This window comes from Scylla paramamosain, chromosome 2 (genome assembly GCF_035594125.1).
Source record: "Scylla paramamosain isolate STU-SP2022 chromosome 2, ASM3559412v1, whole genome shotgun sequence".
NCBI lineage: Eukaryota > Metazoa > Arthropoda > Malacostraca > Decapoda > Portunidae > Scylla > Scylla paramamosain.
Genome location: NC_087152.1, coordinates 19,025,133 through 19,052,263, shown reverse-complemented (window position 1 = coordinate 19,052,263; position 27,131 = coordinate 19,025,133). Strand labels below are relative to the sequence as shown.

The 27,131-nt window shown below is 37.8% G+C and overlaps 1 protein-coding gene across 7 annotated transcripts in view; it reads left to right on the top strand.

Annotated features, from left to right (window-relative positions):
- The window catches only part of LOC135111550 (activated Cdc42 kinase-like), a 116,916-nt gene extending 91,284 nt beyond the window's left edge, over positions 1–25,632 (top strand). For 3 of the 7 annotated variants that reach the window (XM_064024991.1, XM_064024997.1, XM_064024973.1), the window contains 7 exons: positions 4,871–5,020; positions 6,356–6,601; positions 8,553–8,746; positions 9,135–9,210; positions 15,591–16,408; positions 20,798–21,170; positions 24,279–25,632. In XM_064024991.1, coding sequence (XP_063881061.1) covers positions 4,871–5,020; positions 6,356–6,601; positions 8,553–8,746; positions 9,135–9,210; positions 15,591–16,408; positions 20,798–21,170; positions 24,279–24,497 — 2,076 coding nt within the window. In that variant the 3' untranslated portion in view covers positions 24,498–25,632. Of the gene's footprint in view, positions 1–4,867; positions 5,021–6,355; positions 6,602–8,552; positions 8,747–9,134; positions 9,211–15,590; positions 16,409–20,797; positions 21,171–24,022; positions 24,176–24,278 lie in introns of those variants that run through there. The other 4 variants (XM_064024983.1, XM_064024966.1, XM_064025007.1 and 1 more) reach the window with 2 other exon arrangements.
- Positions 25,633–27,131: the final 1,499 nt, after the last annotated feature.

Genomic DNA, 27,131 nt, shown 5'->3' with positions numbered 1-27,131 from the left:
TGTGTTTGCCAGCACATTAGACAGTGTTTTCACAAAAAAAAAAGTATCTAATAATTACCATGTGTCTAATGCAATAGTAATGCAAACACCTAGGCCTGTAAGCCTTGGCCTATAGGTGTGGAGTTGAAGCATTTGTACACTAAACACAAATATTGTTACTAATAATATTACTAATGAAAATTTCTCTCTCTCTCTCTCTCTCTCTCTCTCTCTCTCTCTCTCTCTCTCTCTCTCTCTCTCTCTCTCTCTCTCTCTCTCTCTCTCTCTCTCTCTCTCTCTCTCTCTCTCTCTCTCTCTCTCTCTCTCTTGTCTCTTATCTCTGACAGATAGGGGAAAGGGAAGGTGACAGGGAGGGAGGTTTGAGATAAGATGAAAGAGGAAAGGAGAAGAAAGGAAAAAGGGAAGGAAGGGACATAACAGGGGAAGGGGAGTACATGGGGTAAAGAAGTGGAGGAAGGGTGAAGGAGGAGGATGGGGGTATTGGGACAAAGTAGAAAGAATAAATATAAGCAGCAAGGGTAATGAGTGTGTAAAAAATTAGAGGGAGAGAGGAAGTATCAAGAAATAAGTATTCTCTTTTCTTGTCCCACACTTCTTTTCTTTTTTCCTCCATCCATCCCATTCGCATTTATGCTCCTTCCATCCATTTTCATTTTCATTCAGTCTCATTCAATTTATTTAGCAATCCTCTCTCTCTCTCTCTCTCTCTCTCTCTCTCTCTCTCTCTCTCTCTCTCTCTCTCTCTCTCTCTCTCTCTCTCTCTCTCTCTCTCTCTCTCTCTCTCTCTCAGATGGAAGGAGGGAGGGTGGATGGGGTGGATGGAAGGAGGGATGGAAGGGGGAGGAGGGCAGGGAAGAGGGAGGGAAAGGGGAGGAAGGCAGGAGAGAGAGAGAGAGAGAGAGAGAGAGAGAGAGAGAGAGAGAGAGAGAGAGAGAGAGAGAGAGAGAGAGAGAGAGAGAGAGAGAGAGAGAGAGAGAGAGAGAGAGAGAAACACACATACACACACACACACACACACACACGGTTTTAGATGCAACAGTACTGCACAGCCATAGTGCTGCATCACACTATATGTGAGGACAAAACACACTCTTTTAGGGATTTTGGTGAAACTTTTGCTATTGCCTTAGACATGTCAAAAGCTATAGATGGCACAAAGCTTTGATTTTCAAACTGCCCTCCTACTGCTTCTGTCCTCTCTCTAACTTCATCTCAAGTTTCTTCTCTAACCATTCTATTGCTGCTGTGGTAGATGATCACTGTTCTTCTCCAAAGTCTATTAACAGTAGTGTTCCTCAGGGTTCTGTCCTGTCACCCACTCTCTTCCCATTATTCATCAATGATCTTCTAAACCAAACTTCATGTCCTATCCACTCCTACGCTGATGATACTACCATGCATGTTTTCATGTCTTTTTGTAGACTTCATATGCTTCAGGAAGTAAACACCTTATGCAGGGAAGCCTTAGAACTTCTGATTGAGGCAGAACAAACTTAGTAATGTTCAATGCCTCAAGAACTCAGGTCCTCCATCTATCAACTCGACACAGTCTTCCAGATAACTATCCCCTCTTCTTCAATTATTTTCTTCTTTCTCACATCCCTATTCTGTCCACCTCTCTAATGCAAAAGTTAACCAGTATTCTCAGTCATTCATTCCTCTCTCTCCGGTAAACTCTGGGTCTTCCTCCCTGCTTCTGTATTTTCTCTCCATCCTATGACTTGAATTCTTTCAAGAGGGAGGTCTCAAGACACATCCTCTTTTTTTTTTTTTTTTTTTCCATTCTGTCTAACATTATGGGAACTGTCTTTAAGTGGGCCTTTTTAATTTATGATGAAACATAATATATATTTCTTTCCACAAAACATCTTTTTAAAATAAGGGTGCATTTTATGTAGAGGTGTGTCTAATGCACCAACAAATACAGTAAGTTTGAGAACAAAGGTTCTATTGTATTTTGCACACTGGGTTGCTTTCTCTCTTAAACTAAACATTATGTTCTGAAAATTATTATGGCAGTAGTTAGAGGGCTGGGTGAAAATTGATTATTCTATGGGAGAAAGCAGCTCATCAACTGTATTTTCTATTGATTTCAACTTTCAGGATGATATGGGAGTGTGGGAAATTGATTGGGGAAAATAAACTTTTATTTTATATAAAGTTTTATGATAAACTCTGGTGCGTCTGTTGTACCCATTAGCGGTGCGTCTACTTTTTGCACTTTCCATGACATCTTTCTCCTCTGTTCTGTTCCCTCTTTCTTCTCACTATCTCTTGGGTCACTATTTGGCTCCAATTAACAATATATATATATATATATATATATATATATATATATATATATATATATATATATATATATATATATATATATATATATATATATATATATATATATATAGTTGGCCCTCAATATTCACGTATTCAATTAATTGCAGATTGACACCAGAAGGAAAATGTATGCCGATTCAGTTTTTCACAGATTGCAATAAATTCAAATTTTGCATGCATAATGGCTGTTTGGATAAAGAGAGCTGGCCATCCCACTGGGGTGATATACCAGGAGGGAATGAGGTGTTACGGAGAGTACATAGTTTATTGAGGGGGCTGAGGAGGTTAATGATTGAGAACCACTCTGTTAGTTCTCAATCTGTTGTAGGGTGATATGTTGTCCTTGAACAAAACAATAAGATATTTTCTCATCATAGCTAACTGCCAATATCACACTCTCGTTAACAAGTACAGTTTGAGACTCAAATTTTAGGCCAGATCTCTTAAATTTATATGAGAAGATACAGGGTACATATGGTAATTGTTTCATTTTTTTAGGGTCACACAAAAGAAGTCACAATTTAGTTGAAAATGCATTTATTGCAAAAAAGAAAACAGACTCTGTATCAGCACACTTCTGGTGTTCTGTTACTCGATGAATCCACCCTTGGCATCAATGATGTCCTCAACACGCCTTCGAAACCTGGCACAAACCTTCTTCATGACCTCCTCTGAGAGACTGGCGAAGACGACCTTGATCCGACTGATCAGATCATCCTTACTCTTGCATGGGGTGCAGTTACTATCTTGTTCAACTGCACCCCATACAAAATAGCCCATAGGGTTGTGGTTAGGTGACTTAGGGGGTCACACATCAGGAGCAACAGTCAAAGAAATTGTCAGAGAGCCATTTCTGAGATTTTCGAGAGGTGTGACATGGTGCCGAGTCCTGTTGCCACACGTAGGGTCTACCAACAGCTACTTCCTCAATCCATGGCTTCACATGGGTCTGTAGGACGTCGATGTACACTTCGGTACTCATCCTGAGCCCCTGGGGAAAGAAGAACAGGGGCATGTCTTGGCCCTCATTGCAGACCACCCCAAACACCATGACAAGTTGCAGGAAACTTGGTTTTCATGATTCTTGGAACATCCTTGGGACAGACAGCCAACCACCTGTTGTTCTGAGAGTTGTGGGTCTGGTCCTGCCAGAAGTTCTTTACATCTGAAAAAGAACCAGAGCATGTCATTCTCCAGAGGTTGCTTCAGTTTGTTGAGCATCTTGCTCTTCTTGAAGTGGGTCTCCTGCATCTTTGTGGAGAGGAGCTGACCCTTACACACCTTGTATGACTTGTATATGATATCTTCATGCAAACACTTCTTTACGGTGCCCTCAGACACTTGCAGCTCTCTGGCAGTGGACCTCATGGACCAGCTGGGGTCTTCATCAACCATGGCTTGCAATTGAGTGATAAATTCAGTGTCCCTGAGGGTGTCCGATCATCAAGAATGATATTTCCTCTCGGCAACATCTTCATAATCGTAGTCAGAAGAAATCAATGCCCTCCTGATGGTTCTGATGAACTGTTCAGTCACTTTTAGTAGTTCTGAAATCTTGTTGCTGCTGTGTCCGGCAGAGATTAACATAAGTACCACATACCTTTTCCATAGATGAGGAAATGTAAAGCTCTCTATGGAAGCAAGGTGTTGCTGAGACAAAGTCTCAATGTATATTGATCAGTTGCTTTCATTTTGAGTAATGTGGTTACCCACGTGTTTTGACACCATATCCTTGAAACAACGAAACAATTACCATACGCACCCTGTAAGTGTTTAAACTATACAATAATAATAATAATCAATTCATATCTCAAAAAAAATAAAAATTTGTCTCTGGTATCTTAGCTTTATCACTTAAATTCATATCGATTTTGTATTCACACTTGTGCATTCCTTTAAGGAGATTTTGTCCATCATGGTTGGAAAGGACTGGCAGCATTTCATTATGAATATAGAATACCTTTCATGCATACTTTCATTGCTCTCCCCTGAATACCCTGCTTAGAGAATTCATTTCCACAGCACATAGTCTTGATTGTTGTGCCCTATTTTGTGACAAAGTCTGTCATCCATACATTAGTGTTGGCAAAAAACTATTCCTTAAATCTCCTCCTACATCCTTGGACACATTTCTCCCTTTCATGACTTGCATGTGATCCAATGACACGCCTGTCTTTCAGAGTCCTCTTTCAAGGCTATTAGAATAAACTAAATAAGGTACATGGTGCTGTATAGTTTGGAGCTTTGAAAGTTAAGTTTCATCAAAAGAAGAACCATGTCAAAACTTAAATTGCATTGCACAACCATTAATAGTCATTATTCAGCATGAAAATTACTTTCGGAATTTCTTTTTCTTTTATCAAGGTGAAGGTGGTGGACTGTATTAAACTAAGATTCCTGCATTTTTCTTTTGTTTTCAGGTACCACAACACATTTCTAGGGAGCAGCAAATTGTATAAAATTTAAGAGAAAGAAATGAGAAAGTGTATAGATTTGTTTCAGGTAAGAAGATATTTACAAAAGGATTTTGCACCAGCAGGTTGGTGATGAGGGTAAATCAGGGCCTGCAGCAGAGCACAACTGGTCAGACACAGCAAGTGAGGAGCAGCCTGACAGTCCTGCCCGTTCCCGCCAAACTGACCATGAGTACCATGAGATTTCAGATGAGGAGGATGAGCCTGTGCCCAAAGTGAGTGAGAGAGAAGTTATGGTCTCTTCTTTTTGTCTAAGTAATTGATAATTTTGCTGGAACTGTATTACATTATCCAAGACAAAACAGTTAATATTACAGGCTTTTTTTTATATAATCCTCAATAAGTTCATGCTAAATAATGTTTGATAGCCACAAATTTCATCTTGATGTATTCTGTAGAAAACAGGTAACTGAGAGAGCATTACTGTTAAGTTAGTATCCACAGGAGACATGAAAGTATTGTGTTCCTCCAGAAGGAAACATCAAGTTGAATTTGATAGACAGATTGAATAAAGCTTTTGAATTTTCTTTATTAATTTGTAGTTTCAGCTACCTCTTGTTTCATTAAGAGCTAGTTAGTCCAGAGTCTGAAAGTGCATTATCTTCACTTTCTTCAACACTTAATGCTTTTAGAAATAAATGATATTGAGGAGAAGACCAGTGATGATTGTCAGGTAATACAGTAAAATCTCAAGGTCAGTATAGTATGTGGGAATTCCATGTAGGTAAGGCAGCAAGGCAAGAAAATATTTTTAGAAAATGGTCCAATAGGCAATTTCTTCTGTTTTTTTTTTTTTTGTAAGCTGGCACCATGCTGACTAAACCAAGTCAAGCTAAGCCAGACTCAGCATAACATATACAATAATAATTACTGCATAGATTTTGATGTGACATTAAGAAGGACTACTGGTTCTGGTTGAAAGTCAGGAGATATAGCCTGTGTAACAGCTCATTTCTGATGTAATCTTGTTTATAGTTTCTTTTTGTGGTCTGATCTGCTCTCTTGTTTCTTGAGAGAAACAAGAGAAATCAAACCACAAAGAGAAACCATAAACAAAACTGCATCAAGAAGATAACATTGCAAAAGCTATAATTCCCAACCTTCAACCAGAACCAGAACCAGCAACTCTTGTCAGCATCAAGTCCTCAGAGGAAGGAGCAAGGGGAGGCTGTAGACTTTAGAGAGAGGAAGGGGATGAAATTGAAGATCCTGAGTCTGCAGGAGGGATTTGCAAGGATTGTTATTAATGTTTCACATGTTTCAATTTCAGTAAGTCAGCAAAGATTGTGCTGACTTATGGAGGTTTTAATGTAATTGCTTTTGGTCAGAATCTTAAAAGATAACTAACAGAGTTCTTGATAAGTTACTGCCTGGTAAGGCAATAGAATTATGCTCATGCTTACTCAGATGTGAAGAATTTGTGTCTTAGTGTTTTCCAGAAAGCATGAACCACTTTTATATATTCATGAATAGCTGATTTTCATGAATTATGAGTTCACAGATGTAGGAGTATTGATGTACTACTAATAACTTCTCTTTCTGTTCAACAGCCATTCCGCAGCAGCTCATTTGACCTTGGCCCAAGCTTAATGGATGAGGTTTTCAAAGCACTGGGAGGATCATCAACTGATGACACTGTCTCTTTAGACCCACCAGCTTCTCTGCCACCCCTCACCCCAACACACCCTACCCAGGCACTGCTTGAGGACAATGAGACCCACAATGTCAAGAATGAGCTCAAAGAGATTGCATCCAAGCTCACTGGCAAGGACAACTCTAAAAAGAAACAAGCTACAGTAAGATATTATATTGTTCTTTCTATAAGAGATCTCCGAATTAAGTTTCCTTCCAAAACAGGTCATAGACATTTCATGCAGTACAACTGATAATAGAAAAACCTCAACAATCTCCCATAAGCACACCATGACTACCCATCACATTATGGGATCAGGTGATCAGGATTTAAATCATAAGGCTGGTGAGATGATGTTTAAGGGGAAAAGCAAAAAGACCAATGGAGAGTGGAGATAAATGTTCACTTTATTAAGAACACTTCACTGCTTTGTAGCATGCTGTTATACTTGTACAAAATCCTTATTAACTATTAGGATAGTGAAATTTTGTACCATATATCCCTAGAATTATCACTCATTGTTTTGGACATGTAATGTCAAGCTTCAGGACATTATGGAAACACTGAGAAATTGATCTGAAGGTGAGACAGACTTGCCTCAAGAAGCATTCTTGCTGGGGATTGGAGTCAGGGCCATCACAGTAGCTTGTGAATTCGACATGTCACCAGTTAGGCCATAAGTGAGCACCAAGAGCCAAGTGATTTTCATCAGCACTAAATGTCTTGTCACTGCACAGTTTCCTCCTTCATATACATCCATTTCTGGTGGTTCAGATTCTCTTACCATGAACAGGCCCTTTTTTTTATAAATTCTGATACCTTACCTACACCGGTACAGTATACAAGTACAGTCAGCACCAAACAACTCTATAAGTCCTACCAACATGATCGTTACATTGCACAAACTGGCAGATCGCTCCTCAGTCTGAAAAAATGGCCTTGGAGAAAATTATTATGTACATGGCAACTTAGATTAGCTCCTCATATGTTTTTCAAAGCATAAAGTAACAGATTCAGTGTTTGACATAGTAACATAAAGAAGATATATTATTTGTGACTGCTGTTTGCTTTGGCTAACAGAACGATTGTGTTTGTTTTAAATATGAGGATGTGCCTCACCACAAACGTGGTGGTGAACCAGCCCCATTTTTTTTTTTTTTTTTTTTTTTTTTTTTTTTTTTTTTTTTTTTTTTGTAAGCTGAGGATATACCTCTAACTGTCTCTTGATACCATGTAAGGTATTGTCAAACATTTTGACCACCCCACCACCATGTTTGTGATGAGACACATCCTCACATCCCTCTCATACCATTTCTTCACTAACACACTCATAATCTTTTCATTAGCAATAGTTAAACGGCTTATTTTTCTATTTGTTTCATCATTCTTGTGAAACTTTAACACTTATAATATGTAATCATGGCCTGTATATTTTCCAGGCATCACACATCAGTTCAGTAGAACACTATGTTTAAAACAAACGACTGTTTTGTTAGCAGAAGCAAGGAGTGGTTACAAATGGTAACTTTTCCTTATGTCAATATGTCAAACACTGAATCCATTATCCTATCCTTAAAAAAACATATGAAGGGCTAACCTGAGTTGCCATATAGATAGTTATTTTCTCCTGACTGATTTTTTCGGACTGAGAAGGAGCAAGTTGCCAGTTTGTGCAATGTTACGATTATGTCAGCTTCTGACTGTATACAAGCTACAACTGTGATTGGGACAGAAGCCAAAATGGAAATCTTCACTACTTGCCACTGACATACTCAGCAGCTTTGAAGCATTATGAAGAAAGACTTAAAATTTGAGATGAGGGAGAACAAATTTCTTTTGAGGAGTGCTTTCTTTAGGGCACCAAACTTGTGTTAAAACTGTCACTGTAGCTTGTGAGTTGAACATGTTACCATCTGGGCCTTAAGTAATCACCAAGGCCTGAGTGACTTGCACTTAATCTTGACTGTCATGTCTCTACAGATACATATCCTTGTATACTATGTATGAACTTGAAACATGGGATCCTGGTTTTTGTGTACCATAAAATAACAATGTTGTACATTTCAATGTCATAGATAATAATTTGCAATAATTTCCTGGCCCACCCACATCAGGTTAAACCCATCTCAGCAGCTGACCAGCGTACACTGGACTCAGCAATAGCAATGGCCAATGAACTTGCCTCTAAGAGCATGTCTGAGCTGGAATGTAACCCAGAGAGTCCAGGTGATTCCGAAGGGATTCCAGACTCCCCCATTACCCCATCCTCCCCTACAAAACATCCTGGAGGCTCTCGGTTCTCCTTCAAGTAAGTGCTTGCCTATTTTTTCTCCCTGGTGAGGTATGGACACAAATGGTTTCCCCACCTCTTGTTATAAGAGTGCATACTTGGGATAGTTTTCATTATATTCATACATTAGAGATTATGTTCCACAATACCATTAATAACTAACATTTACTCCTTATACTTAATAAAGAAAATTGTTGCTGGTAATTGTGTTAAGCCAATAGTTTTGGGTGGATTACTATATCATCATTCCATTGTGTCTATGTATGTATGTGTGTGATATATATATATATATATATATATATATATATATATATATATATATATATATATATATATATATATATATATATATATATATATATATATATATATATATACATACATATATATATATTACTTTTGTCAGGTTCTCAATGAAGGGAAGTCCTAAATCAGAGAGAAGACACTTCAGTGCTGAAGCTGCTTCAATCCCAGACATTCAGGTTAGTTGGTAGGAGTTACAGGCTCATCTCAAGTCAAAAGCATCAAGGAGTGTGATGTGTGTTAATCCCTGACCCTTGGCTTCTGCCATCCACTACCTTAGGAGTTATATTTTATGTCTTGACAGGTGAATATCTCTCTCTCTCTCTCTCTCTCTCTCTCTCTCTCTCTCTCTCTCTCTCTCTCTCTCTCTCTCTCTCTCTCTCTCTCTCTCTCTCTCTCTCTCTCTCTCTCTCTCTCTCTCTCTCTCTCTCTCTCTCTAGTATGTCAAGTTTTCCCTCTCTTTACATAACAGAAAAATTTCATTGTGAGATTATGGAATGGGAGATCAGATGTTGATTTGATATCTTTCCTATCATGGCATGAGTACCCACAAAGATAAGAAGGGTAGAATGAACTTCTTTACAAAAGACAGAAAAAGAAAAAAGTCAACTGCATGAAACTAGCACTCAAAGTAACAATTCTGACTAGCATGTGTCATTGCAGCTTTAATAGCTGTTAGTATTCAAAGGAAAGAAAATTTATGCTAGCTTCATCTCAACTGAATCATGTTTCTTCAGCCATTCCTTTGCTGATATTCTGTTCTATTCATTTTGATCAGGCATGGATAACATTGAAGAAATTAGGAGAGAACATTGGTGAAGTTATGTTTCCCTTAGTTAAAAACAGAAGTATGAACATCAGTCTTACAGTGTGGATATGTAGATTGTGAAAAATGGAAAGTCATTAGTAAGAATTACAAAAATACAGATATGGAAAAGTGTTTTGAGTTGACTGCCATACTAAAAGTATGATGATAAAAAAAATATAATAGAAAATATGAACTGAGTTGACCTTTATAAAAAATGCATTTAAAATAGGTTGCTGGGGAAAAAATACAGAGAAGACCAGGAAGCCACCACAGGAGATGAATAATTTTAAGAGAGTAGTATGGGAATGACTATACCAAATTAACATATGGCCAACAGCCGGACAGAGAGGAATAGAGAACATTTATGAGGCATAAACCACTTCCTCTCTGTGGATTGTAAGAGCAAGTGCTGCCATGCTTTCATCACAAAAACACAGAATGTATTTTATTCCTTCTTTAAACCATCAGGAGAGGAGTAAGAAAGTAAAATAAGGTTTCAGAAAATGGAGTCATATTAAATTGTAGTTATTCAGGCTTGCTTCTGTTCTTGTGAAGATTAGCTGCCATATACCTGTGCTTTATCAAAATAAAAATGCAAAGAAAGCATTGGCAATATACCAGTGATCTAGCCCAGGGACAAGAGTCATATGGCATGTACAGTGTGTGACATGAGACATCAGGGTCTATGCATTCTGCCATGGTTACCCACCTGCCCCAGCCATTGTATTTTTCGTCAGACCACATAAATTTTACATCATGGTTAAACAATGGCTCAGAATGCATATGTGCATAGAACTTTTTTGACTTAGATTAAACTGTACTTTCACCTCAGGCAATATCCGTAGAAACTTGTGTTACACCCTGTATGTAGAGAGAGAGAGATGAAGCCCATGAGAAGAGCCTGTTCTGGAATGTTTTGTCTTTGACATGCCACAAGCACCCTGCCTCTAGAACCTTAGCATCTTGGACTAATTCTTGTGAATGTTATATGGAATCAAGAATTGTTGGTCTCTTTTCAGAGGGAATGAAATTTAATATCAGTATCAGAAAAAAAATGTATGATTTAGATTTATTATTCTTCCTCAGAACTGTTCTTCTTTGTGTCTTGGATCCTTTACAGTGGATTGCAGTTTTTAAAAAGATATTCATTCTCCATAATACTATGTGCTGAGTGTAGTTTCCCTATAATGTCACTTGGTCAGTAGGTAAAGCCACATTTTGGAAGTGACATATCTTCTTTGGAACACTAACACTACTAATGCCTCCACAACCATGTATTATGATGCCTTTCTTTTTCTTTTTCTTTGCAGTTGATCGATGAGGACATAGAAAACGTTTGACTTTGTTGGCGGAATAAAATCTTTCCTTTTAATTCCAGTCTAACTGTGCTTTGCCATTATTAAGCATTAATATTCCTCATTGCATGGGATAGTAATCAGGATTCCCATAACTTTCTGTTTGCTGCATGACACATTCACTATATGTAATGCATGACAGTAATGTTATTTTGTTTTAATTGTACATGTTGCACCACACATCACTATTAGTTGTGGTCCACCAGTGGAGTGCCTTGCTGGAGCAGGAGGGCCCAACAGCTTTTCTGCAGACTCTCACATGAATAAATCCTTGTTGTACTCCAGCCATAAACCACTCACTCCTTCCACAGCAGTATATAGCTACCTCCACTCAAGGCTGGAGAGTTTTGTCAGAACATGCAGCTGATTGTTTACATCATGGCATACATATCATTGATTTTGACTATACAAGAAGTTAGTCCTGTATATTGTCCATTGTATTCTGTGGTGTAATCAAATGCTGCTGTTGATTCAAAACCTGTCCACTATTATAGTCTGGACACAAGTGTAGGTGACTGCTGCACCTTCACCTTGTCTTGACCCGTCCACCAGTGGTGTTGTTCTCTTACAATGGTCACACTCAGCATCAGGCAAATAGTAGAAGAATTAGAATGTAAATTAAGGAATTACAGCATAAAGTTAACTATTCCTCTCATGGCTGTTCCACTCTTTCATTGAAGTGTGTGTGTGTATGTGTGTGTGTGTGTGTGTGTGTGTGTGTGTGTGTGTGTGTGTGTGTGTGTGTGTGTGTGAAATTCATTAACCTTTTACCCTCCTGGAGAAAGCTTAGAGCTGACATAGTCCAGTCTGTTGGTAAGAGATGTAGTCTTTTACCCACAACACACTTGATCCTCATGCTGGAGGAGAACAGTAACTGCCCACTCATTAGTGAAAACCTTTAGTGTGTGTGTGTGTGTGTGTGTGTGTGTATTTACCTAGTTGGGGTTTACGGGAGGTGAGTAATCTTATAGTATCCCGTTTTTGTATCTATCTAGTTTGGTCTTAAAAGCACTGACAGTTTCGGCATTTACAACGTCTTCATTGAGAGTGTGTGTGTGTGTGTGTGTGCGCAAGAATTCATTCTTTACTTTCTCAATCAATTCAGTATACAGTATTATGATTTATGGTGAAAGTAAAGGAAACTGATTTATTGCAGCATAAGATGTTTGGTTAAAATGCAGTCCAATATTCGTTAGAGAATAAAAAAGTAAAAAAAAAAAAAAAAAGTGAAAGGGCCACACATACAGACTGAAGTCATATTATTATGATAATGGTTAATACATTTAGTGTGATTTAAGATGGCACCATCATATAGCGCGGAAAAATTCAGTAATTAGTTAAAAGATAACTGCCATCAGTGCTTAAGAATGTATTGTATTTTTACGCTTTTATATTATAGATTTAAGCTTACATGTATGTGGTGAAAAACATCTACTAAAGGAAAACACTTTTATGAGACTCTAGGAACACATATTTTAAAGGGACCACTTTTTCCTTCTCTTCTGAGAGGGAGCATATGAGATGGGAGAAAATTTCATGGTCTAGACTAAAAGCTTTTAAAATCATACTTGCAAAGAGAGAAAGTAACAAAGTGAGGAAAGATGAAAGCAAGAGTTATATTGAAAATACTAAATACAAAATAAAATAAAAAAATTTTAAATAAGATCAAGGCAGAAATGCAGCATTGGTCTTGGAAAAAAATAATTGCAGGTTCAAGTAGAGAAAAACAAATTCCATGAGTGCCAACCAATATGTTTGTACATCTCAGGTACTGGGCATATAGAGCCCAGTGCACTTCTAGTACTCCTAGAGTAGATATAGATATTAAATTAATGTTTTGTAATCTTAGTTTTTCAAAAATTATAATTACTGAAAGCTGCAACTTTGAGAGAATAAAAGATAGTGTTGCCATATGAGGCAAGGTTGATAGTGCTACTGGGCAAAGTTATTTTATGACAAACAGATGAAGGTAGTTAAATAACCATTCACAGTGGCCTTCATTCAACATTACTATTTGCAATAAGCTCAATATTGTGCCAACTAATCCTAAGAAAGCAGTGGGTACTGCATAAAGAATTGAACAGGTATGACTATTTTTCTGCATACATTTATGATCTTGAATGCAAATCATGCACTTATCTGAGTATTTTTATGCATGGAGATACCCAAGTGTTTTTTAATACACATGCAGTAGATATATTTCTTGTAGTCAGCAGTGGATAATTTTGAGAAGCAGGACTTGTGCTCATGCTGTGTAGCAAGGCACATGTATCTCACCAATGCTGGCAATATAACCTCCATCCAGTATTCATATATGTAATATTTTTAAAGTAGAAGTTACTGCTTGGCCACTAGTTTTTATGTATGTATTTGCTAGAATTATGAAATTTACAATGTAGGGAGTATTTTATATTGTAGCTGAAAACCTTGAGTGAATAATTTCATTCAGATTTTTTGCTGTGGGAATTATATATATTTGGATTTTACAGAATTGTGATTTCAGTTTCTGCAAAGCAGGAAAACAACTTTATGTAAAGCATAATACTAGGCTATTACAATGTCACTTGGAACCAAACATAATTAATTTTGTCTTTAATAATTATTGTTTGGTACTGTGGTTCAGGCCACAACTGAAAGGTTCCATATTCAATTACAAGGCAAAACAAGACAGAAAGGCAGTTTCATCATACTGTATGTTACTTAGCAGTTCTTAGGTACTACTGAGTATAGTTTGTGGCACCATAGTGTGGAGAGGGTTGGCTCCAAAGGTGTGGTCCCCACTTACACAAGGTGTTTATAAACTTAATAATATCATGCCTCTTTCTGTGCAAGTGCTGTTGCTTCAAGCCTCTAAACCTTTAAACATATCAGTGTGCAACAATACTATAGCTGCACTTGCTTGAGCAAGGAGTCAAGCTCATAACCTATCCTAGGAAAATATGCACATCATTATAATTGTCCTTTGAAAAGATGATCCAGAATTCTTGCTGTCTTCTCTCCCTTTTCCTTTTGGCAGAGCAGTTGGTTGGTACACTTATTGTCACTCGCCAGTTTTTTATATGTAAGACATTTTCATTCACATTATCAATTACCTATTCCCTAAGATGATTTTTTAAAATATCAATACAGAAGTGATAATAGTATCAAGGTATTAATCCTTCAGAAATGTTATAGAAATAAGTAACAAAAATTAGTACCTACATAAATACATCCATGTGATTGTCAGCACTGGCCTCTAGAGGCCATGCCATTTGGATGAGTTTGTGATAATATCTTTGTATTAATGTATTAAAAAAAATTTTTGATTATTGCTGTATGAAAATGTTATTGGAAGTATCTTTAATATGAAAGAAATACAGAATTGGCAAGAACATTACAAGTGCACCAATCAGCTGTCCTGCTGAAAGGGGAAGGAAAGCAGGAAGGCTTCTAGATCAGCTGAGTGTACAGCAACTATAACTGAAGACAAGTGACCCACTCCTTATGTCTCTTGTGACCTCATCGTGAATTGTTCTCCATCATGGTATACAAAAACATCAGAATGTCCAGGCCCTTGTGCTGTTTGAAAAATTTTATAGTTGTTAAAATTTTACATGTATTGTGAAAAGCAGTAGGAAGCATGTTGAAGAGTAATTTTTGAAAATAGGTTGTAATGATTTCTAGCACACATGCATCACTTCATGTGTTAATCATTACCACTCAGATACATTGTGGCATTTCTCTCCAATTTACATTGTAGCAGTATCCTTTCTTTGACAGTTTATATACAGCAAACTTCATGAAACAAAATCCATAAAACTCACCAATGTGTTTGTAGTAACTTTTAGTTGCCCAAATATTAAGTGTTTTGAAGGTGGACAGTAAGTTGTGAGTACTGTTTATTTCCTTTAAACATTCATAATTCATCATCAGGAAAAGACTGAAGGCTAACAAAGTAAATAAAATCAAGTATCTTTTCTTTCAGCACTGCATATTAGCCTTATGTGTAAGGCTAAGCAATACCTTTCACAGTAGTGTTTTTCAAGATAACCATATGATTTTCAGCAGGTCCAGAAGACTTCAGGAGATTCATGACCTCTAAAGTCATATTAAACTTTTTTATGGCTTGTCAAACTCAGATTGCCAACTGTCCAAAACAAGCTCACAATTTTTGTATAATTAAACTTTTAGGGTAAGGTTCACCTGCATGCCAATCACTTGTTGCCTTAAGGCTTTTTCAGTTTACTTTTAGTTGTAGAGTAGCTGACATCTATGTTGCTTTATTTAAGTATTTTTAATTAACTTAACCCTTTTGCACTTGTCACCTATTATGCAGACTGTCTGTGTGTCTGTCCCTCTCTGTTTATGTTCTCTTTTTTTATGTTAGTGCACCTGTCTTTTGTTTGCCCCAACACAGTCAAGCATATCAGAAGAGGCCAGGGAAGTGTACAACTTCCTGGTGGAGCGGCCGGGGCTCGACCCTGACTCCCTTGGGTGCCGAGTGGAGCCTGATTCACCCCATGCCAGTGACCCAGAACCAGCTGAGCACAATCCACTAAGAATGCTTCGAGCAGGTGTCACAGTGCGACCAAAAATTAGAGGAAACAAGCACAACCTTGGGGGTGGCATGGGCTTCAGCACCATAGAGCGAAGCCATGGTATGCGAGCAGCTGGGGTGAAGGAAGGCCTTAGCATATCAACTACCAACTCTTCTGACCTTTCCACTCACCAAACCCTCCCCAAGGGTTTCAAACACAGTAAAGTCCCACCACCTGTCAAACCTAAACCATCACCACTTGTCATACCCAACTCAGCACATCGAAGCAGCAGCAGTGATGCTGACATTGCCACTAGTCCAGATGGCTACAGCTTGGATGGTAGCAGTCAAGATGCTGTCAACCTCCTTCCCCTACCTCCCCGGGATCGCACACGACCCACTGCCAGCTTAACTAAACCCCGGCATCAACGTAAACACCCACTCATCATCCCTGGTGGTGTGGCAAACTCACTACTCCGTGGAGGTGGCCATGCCTCTGCACTTAGTTCAGGGGACAAGCAAGATGCTCCTGCTGGCCGTCTCATTATCCAACACACACACAATCCTCAGCTAGAGTCACACGGCACTCCTGATAATGTTTCCAGCACACTACAGTCTGCTGAAAGTCAAGAAGGGGATGAACCAACTGGTGGCCTGGGGACAAGACTTCCACCAGCCAAGCCACCGAGACTGTTCACGTGAGTCAGGGTGGGAGATTCCATTCATGGGGACAGTTTTCTTTTTTTTACAGTAAATACTTTTTCTGTTTTGCACTAAGGAATCACAGAATGTTAGAACTTACCAGTCAGTTAATTCATTACAAGAGAGAAGGTGAGGATCCCCTTCATTAAATTAATCTGAGAAAACTTTAATCAATAGAGTTCTAATCAAAAAGACATCAGTGTTTAAAACTATAGTCAAGAACATAATTAGAAATATTGTCATTTGTTTGTAAGCTTGCTTGTGAGATTAATGTGTTCATATATTTTTATTTGCAATCCATGTTTTAATTAAAGTTCATCTTACTGCACTGCAGTAAAGCATGAAAATGAAAGGACATAAGAGGTAAGATCATTCAAGGCTTTTTTTTTTTTTTTTTTTTTGTCAGGAATGATGTATATATATATATATATATATATATATATATATATATATATATATATATATATATATATATATATATATATATATATATATACAATGGTACCATGTGATTTAAACTTAATTGGTTCTTTTGGGCTGTTAGAATTGGAAAGCAATTTATCCTATTCAAATGAATGCAAAATTAATTAATCTGTTCCAGGTCCCAAAATCCCCCTACTTTTTTATTTTTGGTTTATTTTTATGGGTTTATGTTGTGCACTAAACATAGAATTAAATGAAAATAACTTAAATTATAGAAAAAAATCCAGTAAAAGAAAAACGTGAAGTACCATATATTTTGGCGTATAAGACAGCACTTGAATTGCCCTCAAAAAGACACAAAAAGTGGGTCGTCCTATACATCAAATACAAAAACATTGACCTTAAATTTTTATGCAAAATACCAATGTAAGTAAATCTCAACCTCAAAACAATGAGTCATCGAAAGTTCCTGGTGTCTTTAGTCTTGAAAACAGTTGTACTGTACACAATTCTTATTTTGCACTAAAATTCTCTCTCTCTCTCTCTCTCTCTCTCTCTCTCTCTCTCTCTCTCTCTCTCTCTCTCTCTCTCTCTCTCTCTCTCTCTCTCTCTCTCTCTCTCTCTCTCTCTCTCTCTCTCTCTCTCTCTCTCTCCCTCCCTCCCTCCCTCCCTCCCTCCCTCCCTCCCTCCCTCCCTCCCTCCCATTTCCTGCCTTTCTCCCCTCCCTCCATCCATCTCTCTCTCTCTCTCTCTCTCTCTCTCTCTCTCTCTCTCTCTCTCTCTCTCTCTCTCTCTCTCTCTCTCTCTCTCTCTCTCTCTCTCTCTCTCTCTCTCTCTCTCTCTCTCTCTCTCTCTCTCTCTCTCTCTCTCTCTCTCTCTGAAAGTAAGAACAATTCTGAGAATTGCTAAATAGAATGAGGCTGAAAGAGAATGAATATGGAATTATATGAGTGAGAAAGGATGAAGCAAAAATTAAGTAAAATGAATAAGAGGGAGAGAGAGGAGGTACTACTCCTTTGTCCTTATTTCTGACAGATTAGGGGGAGGTGAGATGACAGGGAGGGTGAGGAAAAGATTAATGGGAGGAAGGGACATACAGGGAAGGAGAGTATATGGGGCAAGGAAGTGGATGAGAGAGAGAGAGAGAGATGGAAGGAGGGAGGGTGGTTGGGATAGATAGAGTGAGGAAGGGAGGAAACTGGGAGGGATGACAGAAAAGGGCAGAGAAGGGAGAGGAGAGGAAGGAATGGGAGAGGAGGGTGCACTCTGAGATGGGATACCAGCTACTGCAGACACCACAAAGAACCCAGGACTCACAGTGCCTCTGGACATGCCCAAAGGCCTGACACTTGAAGCACCATGCAGGCTCAGGGGTGAACCTCCTGATGGAGTACACACCCCATGAGCCTAGGTCGAGGGAGTCTGGAAGTTGCCCCATGAACATCACCTTAACCTGATGTGTGGATTCTTGGCGGCCTACCCTGCATGATACAGACACCTGCGAGCTAACATAATGTGAGGACACGCCAAGATGGTCTTGGGGGAGAAGGTCAAGGGTTATTGCAGAATGACGCCCTCGGTCTCTATTGTGGAGAGACCACCAGGTCCAGGATGATACCAAATGGTTTCTATTGCAAGCCTCATGTAAGGAGAAATGCAGACTCCTTAGTCTTGGTCTTGAGCATAAGCTCACACCCAGACCAGAGTACCCAAACCAACAGGCCTGGGTACTCCTCCTCCAGCTACCTCATGGCTTGGAAGGGGATAAGCTCCTCATGGGGGAGAAGCTTATACTACCAAAACAAAGTGTGGGTTGGGGAGGAGACACCTTGCAATACCTTTTCCCTGCCACTTGCCATGAGCCTCCCTCATCCTCAGGTGAGGAGAAGTCAAGGTGCCTCCAGAGTGTAGGGGCTTGGCCCATGGTGTGAGAGTCCCCCTCAGAGAGGGTTGCAGACTTCTGCACATCATGAGAGCTGGGACCACACTTTGCACCCACAGGGGAGGAGGAACACAAGAGGGACTATATATAGTGACCGAGTGGTGTTGCTTGAACGGGTGTTTGTGTTCAAATTGGAGGACAAAATTATTTGCCAACCCTGTTCAAACTAGGAGTTGTTCCAAACGAAGGACGTTTGAATCATAAGGTATGACTATATATATATATATATATATATATATATATATATATATATATATATATATATATATATATATATATATATATATATATGAAAACAGCAGAGATTTAAATAATAGCAGATTTAAGAAGGATTACACTGGGTAAATTTTGTGAGTATTCATATGACAAAAATTATGAAAGTATTTAACATATACCTAAAAATTCTGTATAGACTTAGGGACAACTGGAGTGAGTTACCTGAGAAGCACATTTAATAATAGAAATGCAATGTAAAGACAAAATATTCATGAAGCAATTGATATATCTAAAAAGTGAAGTTTGAAGTTTAAGTGGCTTTAAATTTTTTGGAAACAAAAAATAATTCCTCAAAAGTCCTACAAAATTTTAGATGGAGACTCACTTGATGGATTTGAAGGAATGTCTAAAAGAGTAGCATGAGAAATAGTTAGTATTGAAATGGAAATTATTTGTCATTTCATCCACTTAGAATGGAATCTCTGAAGAAAAGATATCAGATACATAAAAGAATCAGAAAAAGTGAGAGGTACACATCTAGTTGTTTTGCCACAGTGCTCATCTGTCTCCTTGGTCATTGAGCTTCAGATGTGAGTAAAATGATTACCTCTCGTAGTGAGACATCAATTCAGCCATGACATCCATGTCACAGTTTACATCCTGGCCATCAATATACCTACTGCACAGTGCAGCTGACAACTGAGGATGGATGAAGCTACACCAAGTTTTAGTTAGTGAAGCTGGCAATCATACTATTGGAGAGATCCTATGACTGCTTGGTAGGATAATGCTATGAATTATGACCTGCTTTTGTAGAGTGATTCCATGACATATAATGGATGTCAGAATACATGAAAATTACTTGACAAGTCTCTTTAAAAGTACTTACAACATAATATTAACAAAAACAAGAAATGACAGTCAAATCAGATATACCCTGCCTTCAACACATCATTCATATCAGTCACCACTTAAGACAAAGAGTATATCCCATGTGGGAGATCCCTTGCTATGACATGGTTAAATTGCCAGACGCCTTCAGAAATACCATAATTTAGCTATAGAAATTTCAATACCCACAGATGTTGATGTAAAACTGGGCTAGATCTCACATATTTCAGCACCCACTGTATTATCTACTTGTTAGGCTGTCTTTTATTTATTTATTTTTTATTTATTTCATTTTTTTTATTTATTTTATTTATTTATATTTATTTATTTATTTATTTATTTTATTATTTATTTATTTTTTTTTATTTTTTATTTGTTTATTTTTTTATTTTGTTTTGGACACCAACACTATCTTGAAAACACATGGAAATTTTTCAAGACCAGTAAACACAAAATGTGTTATTCATATTTGTGGAATCTGAAAAGAGTAATATTTGCTCATCTCACAATACACACACACACACACAGAAATGAATGGACTGAAATAAATGTATAAACCTGTTTACTGCAAGAATGAAGAGAAGTGGGATATATGAGGAAACATAAGTTGAGGTAGGGGAGATATCTGAATAAAGAGTACACCTTCACTAATAGAACTAGAAATTTCAGGAATAGATTAGAAAAGGTGATGAGGGTAAGGAGTCTACATCAGGTAAAAGAAAACTGGACAAATATAAATAATGAGACAAGAACACAAAGTATGTCTCCTGCCCTATGACATTACTAGATAATTCTCTCTCTCTCTCTCTCTCTCTCTCTCTCTCTCTCTCTCTCTCTCTCTCTCTCTCTCTCTCTCTCTCTCTCTCTCTCTCTCTCTCTCTCTCATCCATCTCTTTTCTCATCACTCCCACAGAAGCCCCAGTTCCCTCAATGACAGTTTTGAGAGCCAAGTTGCAAGCGAGATGGATGCTCTTGATGACATACAGGAGGAGGAACTGAGTGTATCACCTCCTGGACCTCATCCTCCACCCTACCCAAGTAGTGGAAGTATCCCTGAGCCACACACTCCCTCCCCAGACCTGTCTCTACCCTCTAATGGCTTCAGAGAGAGGCTAGGGGGTGGGAGCAGTGGTGGCAGCTCCCTGTACCAATATGGGGATCACGTTTCTTGTGAGGATCTACTAGACTTTGCAATGGATCGACCTAACTCACGTCGTACTCAAGGGCCAGCGCGGGGCACCCAGTCTGATGAGGTGCACATTATGCAGAAGGTTCTCAAAAATGAGGTATGAATGCCCTATGGTTTTTGTTTTCCCTAATTTCACACATGGCTTTTGTCTGTTTGTAAGTCTAATCACTCTTTTATCATGATTACTACTATCATTATTATAAACATGATTTTCCCCTCTGTATTAGGCATTAATACTTTAATGCAACTTATCCACCTAGTAGCCATAGTCTCTTTAAATATCTTTTCTTATGTTTGAGAAAAAAAATTTAATGTAGTGAAAGTCAAATTAAACAATCTTAAGATGAACTTCATGTAATCTGATCTATATTCTACTATACTTGTGGCAGGCAAGCTTTTCAGTAGTGATCAAAAGAAAATTTCACTCGTACATTCCTTGTCTTTTTATATAGCCAAGTTAACAAAGAACTGTATATTAAAAACAGATAACACTAATGATAATGGAAAGGAGTGGCCAATATATGGTGTCCAAGTTAAGATACATACTACAGGGTGTGATAGTTCAAATTATTTTAAGTAAAAAAGAAAATAACTTACTTTTTGCTTTACTGTATAAGAAGTTGAAAATTGATAATAGAAAGGAGTGGCCAGTACAGGATGTCCAGCAAGCTATGATACATACTATTGGGTGTGATAGTCCAAATTATTCTATGTTAAAAGAAAATGATTTATTTAAAAAAAAAAATTTATTCATTATTTTTTTTTAGAAATTGAGAAAGAATATGTGTAAGGAGCCATGTTGCAAGGACTTCCCTGACAAGGCAGGAGTGAGGTCTGGATGTTGTCAGTTTGCCTCTTGTGGTAAATCTAGGCACAGTTTAGTTTACAGAAGGCAATGATCAAATGAGGGCCAAATTTTTATACTTACCAAAGGAAGCTGAGCATAAAATGTAATACAGTACTCATCTGCTACTGCACTATTGTTATTTTACTAGCACATTTTCTTCATTTATCCAACTCAGAAATTTAATCAGTCATTTGAGATTTTTTTGTAAAGATTTAATTCCTTAGACTGTGCAAATAAATGATCACCACAAAAGGCAAACTGACAACACACAGGCCTTACTTCCACCTCACACCGAGTCAAGGTGGTGCCTGTAGCATTGTTTCTTACACTTTTAAACCTCAGTTTCTTACAAAATAAAGAAAAGACAGCTTATTTGTATACAGCACTGTACTTATAATGAAAATAACTTGAATTATCATGTCTGAAGTATATACCTCAACTCAGGACACCTTGTATATAAACTACATTTCCACTATCATTATTACTCTTCATCTCCACATTCAATACAGTCATTTAATTATATTTTCATTTTACATGTAGCCGTTGTTTCAGATAAGAATCAAAGTTTCTCTATACTGCTTTAGGTAAAAATATAAAAATCCTGAGTTGACCTTTTCTTTCTTTTCATATAGTAATTTTGTGTGTTGCTTTAGATAAAAATATAAATAATCCTAATCCAATCTTTCCTTTCTTTTCATATAAAAGAATTCATGTGCTGCTTTAAGTAAGAATAGAAGTAATGTTAAGGTGACCTTCCCTTCCTTTTCATTCAAGAATATTATATGCACCACATGTGAGGTCCATCCATGAGTATTACACCTTTGGCCAGACAAAAAAATAGCTTTGACTTCCTACTGTAATTTCATTCATGGCTCCATAATAATCCTTCCATTGCTATAAAGGTTTCTAAAAACAACAGACTACGTACATATGTATTGTGAAATAGCAGCCATGTACATCATTGCATTTTTCATATTTCCTCTGATTTCTCAAAAGGATACTTTTTTGTGGCATCTTTAGCCAAGCAGAAATTCTGAAATGTCTGAGAGCAAAGAACCTGGCAACCTGAAGAATTCTATGTTTGGCAAAGAAATGCTAAATCAGGTGGAAATGATGGGCTTGAGGATTGTTATGATGCAATTGCTTATTGCATGACTCCTGTGTCTTGGACTGAACTGTGTTACTATAACAAGAGAGATTCTCTTGATAACCTACATGTATATTAAGCCATCATCTCCCATTAAAGAGGATAACTAAGACATGATGCATGCATTCACATCTTTGCTGACACCTTGACAATCAGGTGTGTATTTATTCACAACACTATAGTAGAAAAGGAAAAAAATCAATATTATTTTGACATTCCTCCCCCTATCATGCTTTCTTTACCCTTTGCAATACAAGAGACTTGCAATTGAATCTTGCCCTCTTGGTTATACTCATGTATTAAAGACTCATCACCAGTTATTACACTATGTATGAAGTTAGGATATCTGTTGGTGCACTGCAGCATGATTAAATTGCACATTTGGTCATTTCCATGTGGATTTCAGCATACTGATGGCTTACTAGAACACTGGTCACTGTCAACTCAAGTACAGCTTCTTTTGAACTAGTTAAACCATTCCTTGATAGTGTAACCCTCATAGCATCAGTCTTGAAAACCTACTGAAGTATCTCAAAAGTTTTGGTAAAACTTTATGCAGTAAAACTGATCAGTGCATCTCATCATTACACATAAAGCAAAATTCCAATATGAATGTGTAACACAGCCAGCAAAAGGGGCAAAAAATTGACAAGTAACTATCACACTTGATGCTATTCTGACCTCTCAACTTCAACTTTCCTGGTTTCTGGTAGAAGTAACATCAAGAAATGCTTTATGAACAGACCTCACAAAAATGGAGTATTGATGCTTCTATATCTTGATATTTCATCTCAATCTATTGCTGTTAAAAATTTTGCTCATCATCTCCCTAAAAAAGCTAAAACTAAATGAAATTGTCACAATTTAATGGTAAGGTTCTCCAGATGCCTTTCATTCTTTTCCATGCTAATTTTCTCTTGTCCTGTTTTTCCCTTTCCTTCCCACATTCCCTCAGCACATCTTCTAGATATCTATCTACACTCACCCTTCTTTGTTTTTTCCCTCCCAGTGTGTCTCATTCTTATATTTTTTATACTGTATTACCCTCTTTTCCTTTTCCCAGGTAATTCTGTTTTCATTCTTTTAATTCCTCCCTTATGACAATATTAATCCCATCCTCAGCAAGTATTCTTATTCAGTTTTCATTTCATAGTATTCTTTCACCCCCTCCCTCTTCCAACTAACCCCCCCTCCTTCCCACCTTTCTTCAGCATGTGTCCCCAGAGGAGTGTGTTGTGGCTCTCAATGAGTGTGAGTGGGATGTGCATCGTGCCCTCAAGCTTACCAGGCTGCAGCTTCTCATCCCATCTCACCGGGTTTCCCTAGAAGCAGCCCGCAGCACCCTCGCTTCCTTCTCCTGGGATGTGGGCAAAGCTGCCTCATACCTTGTGGCAACACAAGGCATTAGTGAGGATACAGCACAAGTTTGAATCATTATTATCCAGTTTTATAATTCAGCTCTACATTAAAGGAAGATGATAGTGAATGAAGTGCTCCCAAGTACTCAGTTATGCCAATACTGAGTCAATAAAGAAGTGATGTTGTCCTTCCCTTACATTCATTCACAGCCTTTCAGTCATTCTGGAGGGAAGCTGTGTTAAGATCAAAGGTTCTGTTGTCCTGGAATGAGACATTATCTTGAACATTTTTAACTGTTTATTCATGCCTTCACATAATTTTATTTCATAATATTGTACATGTGAAGGAGTGATATTTTGTGGTGACATGTAAGTTGTGCCTCACTCCCAACCCCAACACAACACAGCCATCTTCTAAAAGCCAATACTCCAAATATCTTACACAATAATCAAGAACACACAAGGCATTACACATGAAATATGGAATGTCCTAAAAGACTAAGAAGGAGGTGGGAAGTTTAAAAAGAGTACAAGATATACATTTTGTAAGATGAAAGTGTAACAAATAGCTGAACAATTTACACCCTTCATATCAGTGGACATCAGATCCCAAGTGAAATGCAGAGGAAAGCCTGTAATGGAAATGAGGGCCCTAACAATATTTGAACATTCATTCAGTGTTTGCTGAGGATCCCAAAAGAAAGAAAAAAGGTAGAGGCAAATGCTTATATTTCAGCATGTTGTCTGGGAGAGTAATCCAAAGAGGGTGTTTTTTGTTTGATGTTCAGGAAGAGTTTGGTTTTGTAACTGAAAGGGAGAGAAATCATCCTTCTTGTAGTGAAACAGACCCCCAAAAATAGACTCAAGAAGTGACTGAAATGTACAGAAAATTGGATTTGAGTGGAATGTACAGAAAATTATAATTTAAGTGACTATGATGTACAGGACATTTATTATGATCAAATGATCAAAGAATGCCAATTGACTTTTAAAAGTGTACAGGACTTTGGTACTTGTTTATTTGGCATGTCAGTGACAAAAATGTAATGGAAACACTAGAAGAAGGCAGCAGAAATTGAAAGTGTGTGTGTGTGTGTGTGTGTGTGTGTGTGTGTGTGTGTGTGTGTGTGTGTGTGTGTGTGTGTGTGTGTGTGTGTGTGTGTGTGTGTGTGTGTGTGTGTGTGTGTGTGTAAAAGAGAAAACTAAAGCAGTAGCAAAATTGGAATTGTGCTTTTTGGGTGTGTACACATTTTTAGACATTTCACTGAATAAAGGGCAAGAAAGTGGTAATTAGAATATTAGTTCATATCAATGAAGTGTTTTGGATAATTCACTTAAAAGGCTGGCCATAGTCTTACTTGTCACAACCAGAAATAGCATTGATCATCTATAGCAGGTCTATAGTACATCAGTGAGGACTCTAATCATATATTCACAATCCTTTAAGCCCAAGCCACTGTTATCTCATCTCTTTAAACTCATGTCACATAGTTGTTTTCCTACAGCATGACCTTTCAAACAACACATTCAGGAAAAGTTATATTAGTTTAGTGTGCAGTCTTCTTTTGATCTTAGGAAAAAAATCCCAGCTGCAATAAATGGACTTCAAGAATTAAATTTAATCCTCACAGATAACAGTGAATATCTGCCCTTGTGATACTGTCTAATGTTACCCATTTCTACTAGATGGTTTCATACTTGAAACCAGTAAGGAAAATGAGCCACCTGAGATTGTTGAAAATGGTATATGTAACAGTTTTTGCAGAGCAAGAAATCCGTGGTAAGAGATACATAGGAACAATTCTCCTCAGGTGCAGGGCACATCACCTGACTTATAACCATTACCTGAGGACTGTTCATTGACAGAGGCGAAGGTGAAGAGTCTGCTGATCTGTCCCATTGTGCCTAGGCATAAAATCCAGGGCCTCTCAATTGTAAGCTGAGCATGCTAGCCATTACTATATTGGTACTGAATGAGAAGACTCACAATTCACTGCAATTACATACTTCATGCTATATTTCATGCCACTATGAGCAGACATAGATTTAACATTTGAGGCAAGATTGTATACTTGGTCCCTCTGTATGGGTTTCTCATACAATTTTTTTTTTTTTTTTTTTTTTTTTTTAGGAAGGAGATTTGCCTTAGTGTGATGCTGTCATGATTGATTTGATTGCCTGACCTCACAGTTGTCCATCAGGAAAGACTCTAGATACTTATTTCTTGGCATTTTATGGTTTTAAGATCTGCATACATTCTATATCAAGCTGAATGAAAGATAACTAATAAAATTTTCACAGTACTTTAGTATGTGTACGAATTTCCTCTAGATCCATTGCTCAGGAGGTACAAGATTGATGCCTCATGCTGCTCTTGCAATCCTGCTATTTCAGGTGAAGAAATAGCTGGCAGAAATGCACAGTAGCTCCTCCCTACATTGATTCATAGTGGCTCCTATTTTCATACTTTTGTACTTTTATATGCAACATTTTGCCAGCTTCACTGAATGTCCATTTCACAGCTCAAGATCCTCTTTTATTGTATTTGACTGTGTGTGTGTGTGTGTGTGTGTGTGTTTCACAGACAGAGAGTCAGATCAAAATGGAATTATGAATGTGTGGGTTTGTAAAGTGCTTGAGTCCCACGTAGTTAACCTGTGCAATGTCAATGGTAAGCTTTCAGTAACTAACCATGTACGTAAATAA